A 14,292-nucleotide genomic window follows, 5' to 3' on the forward strand; every position below is an offset into this window, starting at 1 on the left:
ATATTTTCTCATTTTGTCTTCAGGGGCTTTCTGGGTCTAATCTGATTACTTTCAGGGGCGCCCGTAGGATTAAAAGTAAACTGTGTGTGTCGGGGCTTCCCCGCCTGTTTGTTTTAAACCTAGGGGCAGAATAGCAAGAGCCTCCTGCTCCCTAGCCCTGCTCCCTACCCCTGCTCCCTACCCCTGCTTCCTACCCCTGCTCCCTGCCCCTGCTCCCTACCCCTGCTTCCTACCCCTGCTCCCTACCGCTGCTCCCTACCCCTGCTCCCTACCCCTGCCCCTGCTTCCTACCCCTGCTCCCTACCCCTGCTCCCTACCCCTGCCCCCTACCCCTGCTCCCTACCCCTGCCCCCTACCCCTGCTCCCTACCCCTGCTCCCTACCCCTGCTCCCTACCCCTGCCCCTGCTTCCTACCCCTGCTCCCTACCCCTGCTCCCTACCCCTGCCCCCTACCCCTGCTCCCTACCCCTGCCCCCTACCCCTGCTCCCTACCCCTGCTCCCTACCCCTGCTCCTGCTCCCTACCCCTGCTCCCTACCCCTGCCCCCTACCCCTGCTCCCTACCCCTGCTCCCTACCCCTGCTCCCTACCCCTGCTCCCTACCCCTGCCCCCTACCCCTGCCCGCTGCCCCTGCTCCCTACCCCTGCCCCCTACCCCTGCTCCCTACCCCTGCTCCCTACCCCTGCCCCTGCCACCTACCCCTGCTCCCTACCCCTGCTCCCTACCCCTGCTCCCCTGCTCTGACACTCTGGTGCTGGGTGTTGCTATTCCGTCTGGTTTAGGGGGATAGTGAAGGGTTGAGGCGGCTGGGAGATGGAATTCGCGGTGTTTGTGGAATATCGATGACAGGACTCAGGTCAGTCTGTGACCCCTGAATGTTACAACGGCTGGACGGGTGGTTGGGCGGACGGATAGTGAGATGAACATTTTTGAAAACGTCTTTCAGAGTGGGTGGTCAGGCTCTAATGAAGGTTTTATATGGCTCCAATGAAGTTTAGACTTATTCAGTAACAAAGTTCTTCGTAGCAGTCAATTTCCTGAACAAATCCATCGCAATATGAAACTAGACCAACATTTGTCGAGTGGAACATATCGCAACTTGAGCTTGACTCCCAGGGTCAAACTTTCTCGTTAATTAGGAAAATGAGGAAGCAGGGCTGTGTGTTAGTGATAGCAATGGGGTCAGTCCAAGATCCTGGGGACCGTTCGGAGCGAACATCGGCCAATTTTGCAACACACACACAAACACACTCTCTTTCGATCCAACTCTCTCTGGTGGTCCAATGTGGGGTGTTTCTCAGGATGTGCGAGAAACAGTAAAAACTGATAGACCCAGGTCTCATTTTATATTGCCCGCAAATACCACAGTATTTTTCTTTCTGATATTTTTTCTTCTGGGTTATAATTCAAATTACTTAAAAAATAAAAAATAAACTTATTTGGGGGATTAACGGTCCCCTTTACAGTAGGTGTGAGTGTCGTTAGGAGGACTGGATCCGGCTAATCAATTATATGTGGTTAAAGGGATCAGTTAACACATTTTACTACCTGTGGGTCATTAACTAGTGGTGGGTTGCCACGGGAACCCAACCTGAAGGGTTAGAGTTGATAGCCCTATGGGGTTTGAAAATTACCACACTTTTGCTTCCCGGTCTAATTTTTTACTTCCAGATTCAATCTTACATTAAATGTACAGTGTGTTTCATTTATATGAAACAAAACAAGTAGTAATTGCACTATAAATAATTGTGTCATGTCTCCTCGTTGAATATTTTCAGTTATCACCTCGCTTTCGTAATAGTAAAAAATGTGTTCTCATGCCCTGAAGACAACATGTGTATTTTATTCATTTATTTAACCTTTATTTAACTAGGCAAGTCAGTTAAGAACAAATTCTTATTTACAATGACGGGCTGTACAGTTGGTAAATGGGGGAGAGAGAATGCATTTCAAAACACACGGTGCATGCCAGGCATTCCCGTGTGTGTGTGTGTGTGTGTGTGTGTGTGTGTGTGTGTGTGTGTGTGTGTGTGTGTGTGTGTGTGTGTGTGTGTGTGTGTGTGTGTGTGTTGAGGTGCATTGGAGTCTCATGGTCGTATAGGTGTGTGCGCTGAAAGGTCTGGCAGGAGCGAGGCGCCTGCAGCTTTTGTGTGGTTCTCTATTGAAGGGCAGTCACCCTGAATCCTGCCTGGCCCAAGGAGCAGGTGTGACTAGCTTACTTATGTTTGTGTGCATCAGTGTTGAAAGTAGTGGAACACAATTGTTCTCTTTCTCTCATTTGGCTGGGGTCTCATCACAGGAATCCCACCGTAGAAGTGTGTGTTTGCGTATGTTTGCGCGGTGTGTGTGTGTGTGTGTGTGTGTGTGTGTGTTTAACAGCACCAGTGGGGGTTGCTCTCCAGCCTCCTCTAGTTCCTCTGTGACTGTAGAGGTGTCTCAACTTCAGATGAGGCCTGTCAGGAAGAGCTGCTGCTGTGAAACCTCAGCACAGAGAATGTCCCAGGTCAATGCAGGTGTTAAAACAACACGCGCCTTGTCTTCAGAGCGCTGAAATATAGAAAAAACACACAAGTATAACAGGTATTCAATGACGAGCGGCTGTATCGCCATAGTTACCACCAAGACAAAGCAAGATGATCATTTGGTTGAACTCATGAAAGGGGGAACTCCACATGAGTGAATGGATAAGGGTTGAATGAAGCCTGAATGACATCACAACATTGCAGGAAACGCGATAAGCCAATACCAGACAAGCAAGCGGCACGTCAGCTCTTATCTTCAATTGTTTTTCATTAAATCTAGCAGAAAAGGAAACTACCAGAATGATGTAATCGTTAAAACAGTTTGTACTCATAAAACACCTTGATATTCGTATGTTGCTCGGTTAAATGTCATGTAGCATTTCTTTCTCAGTGCATTGAGAGCACGGTGCAATGCATTGCTGGAGCCACTCTCAACCCCCGGGAGGATTTAACTGAAGACAAGAAGTCTGACTCTGTACGGGCTATTGTGATGCAGGTCTATCACTTTATAAGGTTCTAAGAACCAGAAGTTTAGATAAAGTGTGTTTTGCTCTTTCCTATTGGTCGCAATTGGAACCAATTACTGAAGCTTGAAGCGTATTACACCTTTGCATCCCAGTTGCATACTGTATAATAGCCAACATGCCCTGTAGCATATCTCTGTTCTTGTAAAGATGGAGAGAAAGAATGCATATTGCCCAGTTGTTGTAATCCCTGCTCCCACCATTAGACAGGGAGTGAAGGAGTCTGGGTAGTGTAACTATAGAGCTGCCTGGAGCAGTCTGAGCAGTGATCCGGCAGCCTGAGGGAGCGGACACACCGCACCGAGTGTCTATCTGCCGTTCATTCGCGTTTTGTTCGGGGGCGCAGTGTTTCAGGGACCACCCCTAAAACACACTGTGGGCGTGTGACTGCCGACGTGTTCGCCCGATTCTACATGTAGAATTGGATGGCAAATTACGGCTGCCACTCTGTTCAGAGGTGCTAAGTACTCTCTGCCGGTAAACGCTGCCGGTGTGTCCGTTCCTTAACTCTCTCTGCCAGCAATCCCTAAACCTCCGGGCCTCCAGGCAAGAGGGTTAAGGGACGGATAGGTTTCCTATGAGATGCCCCCAAAGCAGATGGGTAGTTTTCCACTGTGATGCCTCTAAGGCAGTGAGAGGTGAGGAGGCTAAAGCCCAGTGTGAGCCCAGGCAACTAAAAATCAACAGTCCCAGAGCGGGAAGAAAACAAGCAAAGAGGACAGCCCTAATTAAGGACCCCTGGGGTCCGGTAGAGAGCTGGGAAACCAGACTCTACAGATAAGGGACTGAGCTGTGTGTGGACCCCCTGAGACTCCTCTCCAGTCTCTAACATAACTTGTGTGAAGGAGCTAATTACAGTGTCTGGACTAAAACACCACAGCCCTTCAATGGATCTTTGTTTTAACTGGTGCAAGCTGAGAAGCGACTCTATTCCATAGATTGTGATGGGCACATGGTAACAGGAAGTAGCCTACTTGAGTGTGTGTACAGTATGTGTGTTTCGGGAGGGAGTGGGCTGAAAAACATGGGCAGATGTGTCAGGGTGGAGCCCTATCAACATGTTCCCTCCCTCTCCCCTCCTGTGGCATTGGCATTGTGATGCAGTATTTGGTACTTTACATTGTAGTGAAACTATTGTGTCCTGTGGTAAATCATTGACGAGGAAGGGAGTCCCGGACGAGACGTGTGTGTGTGTGTGTGTGTGTGTGTGTGTGTGTGTGTGTGTGTGTGTGTGTGTGTGTGTGTGTGTGTGTGTGTGTGTGTGTGTGTGTGTGTGTGTGTGTGTGTGTGTGTGTGTGTGTGTGTGTGTGTGTGTGTGTGTGTAGTCAGACGGGGGTTTAATGAAGTTAAGCCAAACGACGAGTCATGAATAAACATCAGCTGGCTAATTAAACTCGGCCGTAGCAACTTTATTCATTAGTAAACCAGCAGCAAACACGACCGGGGATTTGGTGTGGAATGATAATACTGTACTGAAACATTGTCTAGTAGAGTCTTCTAGGAGGAGAGAATAACCTTGAGAGAGAGGGGAGGGCAGAGTGAGAGAGGAAGAGAGAAATGGAGAGAAAGAGAGAGAACAAGAGAGAGCGAAAACAACTCGACTCAGCTCAGTTCTGGACCTCATTATCAGGGAAGTTAACTCTCACAGTATTTTACCTTTGGGGGGGGGGGGGGGGGGGGTGATCTGCTGAGGCCCAGGTGTCAAGTAGGATTTGTATATCTGGTAAACAAACACGTACAGAATACTGTAATTATTCACCACGCTTTATCGGTTGTCAGGCACCAGACTGATAATCGGGGTGTGGGCATCCAGAGGCGGTGTAGATACGGTGCAGTAATCTATAGAGTTTGTAATTCTATTGAAGAATGTATTTGATACATTTTCCCTTTGTTCTTCCCTTTATTCTTTTCTCTTCTCAGCTCTTCTGTTTATTCTCTCTCTCTCTCTCTCTCTCCTTCTATGCAGTGTTTTGTTTTGGGGGGGGGGGGGGCATTAAATGTTGATTTGTCATTGAATTCGCTATGCAAATAAGTTGAAATGTGCCAATATAGGTTGTTTAAAAATGCAATATCTCCCTTCCTTTCTTTCTGTCTCTGCAGCCTGTAACTGTAACCTGCATGCCAGGCGATGCCGTTTCAACATGGAGCTGTACAAGCTGTCCGGGAGGAAGAGCGGAGGAGTCTGTCTCAACTGTCGCCACAACACGGCCGGACGCCACTGTCACTACTGCAAGGAGGGTTACTACAGAGACCTGTCCAAAACCATCTCTCACAGAAAAGCCTGCAAAGGTATGAGGGGTCTGGTGAGGGCTTCTGTCCTGGTCTGACTGTTAAATCTGGGTCTCTCTTGTCGCTATAGTGACATGTAGCTCTATGATACACAACTGGTATCCAAAGTTACACTGTCATAAATAGAGTACATTTAGAAATTCTCCTTATCTGAAAACAGCATATTGTGATTTTTATTTATTTATTTAATAAACCAGCTAGCCATGTTGACTAGTGAATAACTAACTGCAAAGTCAGAGGAGAACCTAGAGATAACCACTACGTTATGTGGGTGGGACATCTCCTATGTAAAAGTTAAGGGCAGAATCAGGAGAATTTGATAAACACAGTGATCCATACATTCCTGGTCTGTCTTACCCCCGTCCAGCTCTGTCAGTGGAGATGGGTCAGCGGGAGCCTGTGATGAGGTAGGGGTTTGGGGGGTCTCCTCACTGACACAGAGTTATTTGGCTTCATTTGAGGCGAGGGATCGGGGGGGGGGGGGTGACGGGGCAAGCAAAACAAACAGGAGAGGTGTGAAGTGATCCCCGGCGAGGCGCCGGTCAGATGAGTGAGAGGAATTCTGGGATGGGTAGGAGGAGACAGGAGGGGGGTGGGGCACTTCTACACACGTGTGCTCATCAGGGTTCATCAGGCAGTGGGAGGGTGTAAAGGACGCTGCAATTTCCTGACAGTTTTGGCCTTCACCTCGGGAGAGAAGAGGGTAAAAAGAAAGAGAGAGAGAGAAGACAAAGTTTTCAAACCTCCTATAGCTGAAGATAACAGGGAGCTAAAGTTCTGTTCAAACAAGGCCGGGTGACACCTCGAACGTGCCCCGCATTCACACACACCACACACACACACACACACCACACACACACACACACACACACACACACACACACACACACACACACACACACACACACACACACACACACACACACACACACAGACACACAGACACACACGTGCACACAAACGCTCCTTAGAGCGCTTCCTTCCAAGGGCGTATAAAAGGGAAATATTAGCCTCTGGCTGATTGTTAGAGCTCCATGTTTTCCCACATTATTCACGGAGGAGGTAAATAAACAAACTAAACAATCAGTTTGACAGAGAGGCTGTCTTGTCTGTCTGAGAAAAAAGTGCATCTGTGCAGCTCAACCCATAGATAAGCCATAGACACTATTCACAGGAGGAGGGATGCCTAAGTCGATGTATTTCAACTGTTATAATGTTTTCTTCATTTATCCACACCTGACATCAACATGACAGTATGAATGTGGAATAAGTGTATATTTCCTGTATTGTTTGTGATTATTTGCTTGTGTCTGTTCAATGTCATATTTTCACATAACTGCAAAACATGAATTTGCTATAAAGTTACATTTCTGAAAGATTTGACAGAAAGAGAGCGATTGAGAGTAAACCGGTTTATCCAAACACCACATCCAGCATGATTCCTTCTTCTGCATGAAAAAAGTCCTAATAACAAAAGTCATGGAACCTAACCCAAACATCCATCCATCCCATTCTTACGTTGTTCCCAACTGACAAGAACACTTCAGGGAATGTCGATTCGGAATGCAACCAGACATCCATCACGGGAGGCTTTGTATCACTAACCCCCATACTATATACCCTCCCCATCTCTGAGGCTGTCTAACTGTTGGGGATTTCACCTGTTTTTCAAATCCATCCCTTTTTCACGTGGACAAGACTTGATTCTTTCAGCACCATAACTCACTCTCGTGGTGGGTTTCCCTGTGATAGCTTTAAGTCTACTGATGCATTTTATCACAGTGTTGACTTAAATAATCAGCTTTAATTCAATTAACATTTTAATTCAATGACATTTATTCATCAATATATTTATTAATTTATATTTATGCCGCAGTGCTCCCCATATGTGTGCGAAGCTCCACTATCAAAAGACTACTGCTAGTCTTTTACCCCTATTTTCAGAACCGTAGCAGATTTTAATAAGGACCAAAATGAATAATCCATCATACTCCCAGGTGAACCCTTTTACTCTGGCTTTTTATTAAAAATGATTTGCTTTACTTGGAGAGCTAATGAAGACCTCTGGTTCTGAGTCAGAGGCCACAGAGGATTTCCGAGGCAGTGTATATGTATGTGTGTGTGTGTGTGTGTGTGTGTGTGTGTGTGTGTGTGTGTGTGTGTGTGTGTGTGTGTGTGTGTGTGTGTGTGTGTGTCAGAGGCCACGGAGGATTTCTCAGGCGTAGCTGAATTAGGGTCAACAAACTAGCAGGAATTCGCTAATGGATTCACTGCAGCTTTGAGTAGTTAGTTAAGCCAAAGTTGAAATGCCACTCAAAACCCTCAATACGCACAATGACTATTTGGGTCTATAGCTACTGCAGAGCCTAGAGTAACCAACTTTATTTCTGTTGACATTTTGCAAGTAGTTCTAGTTTCCTAGTTAAAAAAAAAACAGTCATAGAATGTTAGGATTTACTGTCAATTATTAATTCAATATTATGTCCATTATTTAATGGCAGGAGACTTACTATACTGATGCCTTAAATATTATGTCAAAACAACTTGTCAAAAAGCTGTGAAAAATGCATCAGTGTGGACCTCTAGGCATCTAATTCTGAACTCTATGTGTGCATCCGGGACATGTGGGGCTCTGAACGTCTCTCGACTCCTTTGACTGCACCAACTGCCAACGCCACCGACATGGAAAACTGAGAACTCTCTGTACCTCCTCCATCATCTCATTGTCTTCTTTTGCATGTCTTTCTTTCTCTCTCTTTTTCCAGGCTGGCCTTCATCTTTTTGACTCATGCTTGTAACGGCTTGATTCTCTCCCTCTTTGCTGCTGCTAACTTGACGGCCAAACTGTACACATCCCTCCTGTTACTTTATATGTGATGTTTTTAACGGAGGTTGTGGAATATGATATGGTTCCAATTTTTATTTCAGGAAGATTCTAGGAATGGAGTCTACATCTGTGTTTTTTATTTTTGGAATCTAGTTAGGATTGAGTCAAGCTTCTTGCTTATGTTCTCGAGAAGGTTACAAGCCTTAGGGCTCAGACACACCAATAGCATTTGCTGGCCGAGAGTACTTAACACCTCTGAACGTAATTTGAGAACCGAGTGAAAAATAAAACAGAGCGCGCTGAACGCTAGATCCGAACGCCAGATCCGAAAGCCAGATCCGAACGCTAGATCCGAACGCTAGATCCGAACGCTAGATCCGAACGTCAGATCCGAACGCCAGATCCGAACGCCAGATCTGAACGCTAGATCCGAACGCCAGATCCGAACGCTAGATCGACATTCGGTGTGATGTGTGAGAGCTGGGCAGACGTACGTAGAGGCACACAGTCTCTCTCGGTCTCTCTGTCTCTGTGTTAATGAAGTTACCACATACAGTGCTTTACCTATTATATATGATCAACTCCTATGAACCATCTCGTGCTTAGCTTGTAAAATTATTTAAAGTCCGGCATATCATAACTCAAGATAATTCAATGAAAACTAAAACCGCGTAACTAATTTCTGTTCGCTCCACCAGTGACATAAATACACACCATGCAGCTACACTAAAGTGACAGCAATTAAGGCCCTCAGTTATTTATTGTTCAACGGGAACCTTTGCTGGGTCGCTCTTGGACAGAATAAGCCCTTTAGCAATACAAAAGGGTAGAAGAGTACAGAGTCTTGCTTTTATATGAGAAACTCGATCACTTCAAATGACTCCCATGTGAGACCATTGCGAAGGAAACTGAGAGCAACCGGCCATTTTGGCCCAGAAAGAACAGTGCCCAGAGCCTAGATTTATGGCTTCACCCCTCATTGACTAGAGCGTAAACACAGAATACATTTTGATTGAGGACCTGGGCCCTAAGTGACTACTTTTGGAAGGTGCATCTTGTTCGTTTCTCCAACACCTTTGTTGGTAGAGCTATAATAATATCACATTTTGGCACAGTGTCCGGGCGTGGCCCAAGGCCCACCATGCGTAGAGTTTATTGGATAGGGCACCTATTGTTGATACCACAGGTGGTTGGGCCTAAATCCCATGTCGTATAGATGGTTAATTAACATGGTATGATAGCCAAGGTGAGCAAAAAGGTAGAAGCTCTCTGGGTGGTCTGGATCCGGATCGAACAAACTGAGCACGTCAAATATTAGTTGAGTTGATGAAGAGTTTGATACGCTGGCTGCCATGGCACCCCTTTTAGGAGGTTTGTGGCCAAGTAATAGTCAGATGCTGTGATAACGGTAAAGAAACTGAATCACTGACACCAGCTTTGGATCTTTGGTTATGATGCTCTAAAAATCTGACGATAAAAGGAGTGTCTGAAAGTGATTATTTTAAGAGAAATACCAAGCTTAGTGCAGCAGGATACCATATTAGTGCCATTACTTTCATCGTAATTCACACAGTAACATCAGCCAATGTGTAATTACTTCAGTGAGTTGAACCATGAGGAACAAGTTTTACAAACAGAACAAAAATGTCTTTGTCAAAGGAAACGTACCTTCAGTTAGAATAACATGTAGAAGCTATTACGTTCTCCTCTCCATATGTCTTTTGCACTGTAGAACTTTATTAACCATAAATAACAATATGTTAGGGATTTAAAAAATAGTGTTTTTCATAACTTCTCTGGAAATGAAAAAGAAAGTAATCTTTTTGTTGCTGTTGGTCAATTACAATGACTTACATGTATTGTGTTGCATGTAAAATGGCAACTATATCAGAATAATATTGTCTCTATGCCCATAGGCTCTTGCCTTGGCCAAAAGTGTGACATCCCTAAGGTTTCCAATTTTTTTTAATCAATAAAATACCAAAACTTATGAAAACCCAAATTGAGAGACATTCCCTGTATCAGATAAACACGTAATTGAAAAAAGGCCTGAGTCATGTAACATTATTTCATCTCTCCTCTCCACACATTTTTTGCGGACCAGTAGAAACCTAATTATAATAGAACACAGACATGGCTCGGGTTGGGCCTTATCCAACAGCCAACAAATTATTCTTATAGGCACCGAACGCACAAACCCAAACTGAGGGGGAGCATTACAGGTCAAACTTCAAACGCGGGCTTTATGGTAAACGATTGGCAGAGTAAAGAAATTCTCACATTGAGCAATGATCGTCTCCTATGAAGAGCGAGCTCCTTTGAAATGCCTTCCATCACCTTCCCCATTAACCAAGAACATTTTTCACTCTTATATGCAACTCCCTCCTTAAAGTGTGTGTGTGTGTTACACTAGTAGGGAACTCAATCCTAGCTCCATCTGAGCCTCTCCAAGGTCTTCATATAGAGGAACGAAACATTTATATACAGGACCAAGCCCATCAACCTTCAGAGCTCCTCAACTGGCTTAGTACTTTAATGGGTTGTAAAAAGCCAGGGTTCCCCAGGCTCATATAAAAAGGCCTATTCTCTCCCAGACTGCTCCTTTAACTAGCTTATCTTGAGGACCAAGAGAAGCACTTTCTCCCCACTTCAAGTGTGTGTCAAAGAGGTTGGAAGGAGCTAGCCTTTCGCTAGCCTAGCTAGCCCCTGTAACTAGCTCATCATGAGGGGCTCATTAGCACTTTCTCTGCCCTCTACAAGTGTGTGTGAATGAGGCCTAGAGGATGGAAGGAGCTAGCCTTTTTCGCTAGCTAGTGTCCCTATCTTGCCCAGCCATCTGGAGTAGCTGTGAGGAAGGATAGCAGGATAACGTAGCTACTTAAGTGCTAAGTGGACACACACTTAAAGCTTAAACTCTCACCAGGTGGGTCCCCAGCAGGCTGTAGCAGTCAGAAAGGGCAGGAGGAGAGAGACACCATTGTAAATACAACCCATATTTATGTTTATTTATTTTCCTTTTTTGTACTTTAACTATTTGCCCATCGTTGCAACACTGTAAATAGCCATAATATGACATGAAATGTCTCTATTCGTTTGTGAGTGGAATGTTTACTGTTCATTTTATATTCTTTATTTCACTTTTGTTTATTATCTATTTCACTTGCTTTGGAAATGTAAACATGTGTTTCCCATGCCAATAAAGCCTGTTGAACTGAATTGAAATTGAGAGAGAGAGAGAGAGCATGAGCGAGCGAGAGAACGAGAGAGTCAGAGAATGAGAGAGAAAACGAGAGAACAATCGAAAAAGAGCGGCCCACCTGCAGACCATGTGCGGAGCAACTTGATTTACTGGCAGGCTTAAGCTGTGGTTAGTGGGGCAGACGCTCTTAAAAGCACGGTGCTAGCTCTCAGAAGCTCTGAAGAGGGCCGCACTTTGCCCTCCCTAATAACCCCCCTACCCCACTCACCTTCCGCCCCACTGACAGGCTCTTCAATTTACGTGCCTGAAGACGTGCCCGATTGGCCTCGACACTTGTTTATAGGTTGTGTAAGCCGCCCCCCTTTTTTCTTTGTCTCTCCCTCTCTGTTTTCTAGCCTCCAACACTCCCCACCTCTCCCAGACAAAGTGAGGCAATGAAACCTGGTGACAGATTGGCCTGAAAGTGGTAATCGTTACACTCGCTTTAAAGCCCGCCGGCCTGATAACAGAGGGGGGAGGGCTACGGATTCCCCCTTCGTTGTCTGATTAAGATAAGCGAGAGTAGCAGCAACAGCTACTGACTCACATAATACAGACAAAGAGAGAGAGGTCATGATCAGATGAGCTCCTGCATTTTTCAGCATGTTCTTTAAAAAAAGATAGATTTAGTTTTAGATAAACTTAGATTTTTTGTCAGGAACATATACAGGATGCTACCCTCTACAACATAACCTTCACTCCAAATCATAACTCAAAACCTACAACCTGATTTTGGACGGAATCACCTGGAAGGCTTACAACTACCAAAGATTATTATTCCAACGCTATACAGCAGATGCTCTGGAAAACAACAGAAACCTGAAAACACCGTCCAACATATTTCCAAAAACCAAGAATAAAAATACATTACTTTATACGGACTTCAATTAGCACTGATGTGTCAAGTGAGAGGTGTCAAAGCCCTTTAGCCCAACAATGGCAGGAGAGTCGCACAGTCTATTCCAACCAAATGGAGAGGCCTTAGAAGCTGTCTTTTGCTGTTCAGAGGTAATTAAAGTACAGTACCCTGTGTATGTAAAGAATGATAAGGCAAGAAAAGATCACAAAATGAAGCTCCTTATGGAAAATCAAGAGATAATTTTTGCTGACTATTATAAAAATGGGAACATCAGCAACCTCATCTTCCACACGAACCATCCCCTGGCATGGCACAGTGCTATATTTGCACACTGTTAAGCGGAGGGGTGTTAACGAGGGGTGGAAACTCAGGATACTAAACAACGAGGAGTCGGAGTCAGCTAATATAACTCTCTATAAGTCAGGAACAGTAATGGTACAGGGCAACACCAAACAGTTTCAACTGGACTTTCACCTAATCAAATAATTAGCCCAGCAGTAGAATCTCTCCCTTGAGAAAGATACCCCCACCCCGAGCGGGTCAGACCAGACCTCTTCATTATATAACCCCACAGACTCGGAAAGTCAACCTCCCAGCACAGAGTACAACCCCCTCATTGAAATGTCAGATACATTTACCCAGCTGGGTGTATGGCAGGTGGAGCTGGAACAGCAGGTGATTACACTCCAGTCAGCACAGCCCCAGACAACAGTCCAGCACAACAACACCCCCTTAACCAGACCCGGAGAGCTGGAGGTGGAGAGAGACATCTGCACTCTGGACAGTGGTGAGACATCTTCAACAATATAAAAAGCAAGAGCAGGAGAAGAACAGAGCACTAGAGGCGAGGATTAGACTGCTGGAGGAGAAGTTGAGGGGGATGGCGTGTGACAGAGAACAACCCACTAGAGAGGTGCCCACCCCCGCAGAGAAGCCAGCAGAACAGCCCACCTCAGCTCCCGACAAAAGTCTCGACACCACAGCGGAACAGTCCACACCAGACCCTGACCATAGCGTCGACATCACAGCAGAACAGACAAATGAAGAACCCCAAGCCCAGGGGATCTCGCCCCCTCTGAGCACCCCCCCCCCCTGTCAGCCACCCTGATAAGCCCTCCTGACAACCCCCCCACACCCACTGAGGACATACACAAGACACAGATTGTACTCCTTATGGACTCAAATGGAAAATATATACAAGAAAAAAATACTTTCCCCCAAACACAGTGTGTCTAAACTCTGGTGTCCAAACACCCAGCGCACCCTAGACCTTCTGTCTGAGGACCAAGAGCTGGTAGTCCTACAAGAGCTGGTAGTCCCATTCACCAAACTACTAGGTGATAAACAGGTAAGGGACTCAGGGGAGTATGCTAATTTGGTATAGAGCAGACCTAACTCACTACATTATATTAATCAAAACAGGAACATTTTACATTGGACTAGAAATTGGGCTAGAAATTCAAAAGGAAATGATCTTAACAGAGAAAAATGTCCTCCTGTGTGCTACCTATCCCCACACTAGAATCAATCAATCAATCAAGTTTATTTTATATAGCCCTTTGTACATCAGCTAATATCTCGAAGTGCTGTACAGAGACCCAGCCTAAAACCCCAAACAGCTAGAATGCAGGTGAAGAAGCACAGTGGCTAGGAAAAACTCCCTAGAAAGGCCAAAACCTAGGAAGAAACCTAGAGAGGAACCAGGCTCTGAGGGGTGGCCAGTCCTCTTCTGGCTGTGCCGGGTGGAGATTATAACAGAACTATGCCAAGATGTTCAAAATGTTCATAAGTGACAAGCATGGTCAAATAATAATCATGGATAATAAGAATCCCCATACTTTATTGAAGACAGCTTTTCCTATTACCTTGAATGAACTACAGGACAAAATAAAAACCCTCCAACCCAAAAAGGCATGTGGTGTTGATGGTATCCTCAATTAAAGGATAAAATATATAGACAACAAATTCCAATTGACTATAGTGAACCTCTTTAACATCATCCTTAGCTCTGGCATCTTCCCCAATATTTGGAA

The 14,292-nt window shown here is 45.3% G+C and overlaps 1 protein-coding gene across 2 annotated transcripts in view; it reads left to right on the top strand.

The window, feature by feature from the left end:
• Positions 1-14,292, top strand: part of LOC129839873 (netrin-1) — an 86,461-nt gene that overhangs the window by 39,777 nt on the left and 32,392 nt on the right. For both annotated transcript variants that reach the window (XM_055907571.1, XM_055907572.1), the window contains exon 3: positions 5,147-5,335. In XM_055907571.1, the coding sequence (XP_055763546.1) occupies positions 5,147-5,335 (189 nt within the window). The remainder of the gene's footprint in view (positions 1-5,146; positions 5,336-14,292) is intronic.

Source organism: Salvelinus fontinalis, chromosome 40, assembly GCF_029448725.1.
Source record: "Salvelinus fontinalis isolate EN_2023a chromosome 40, ASM2944872v1, whole genome shotgun sequence".
NCBI lineage: Eukaryota > Metazoa > Chordata > Actinopteri > Salmoniformes > Salmonidae > Salvelinus > Salvelinus fontinalis.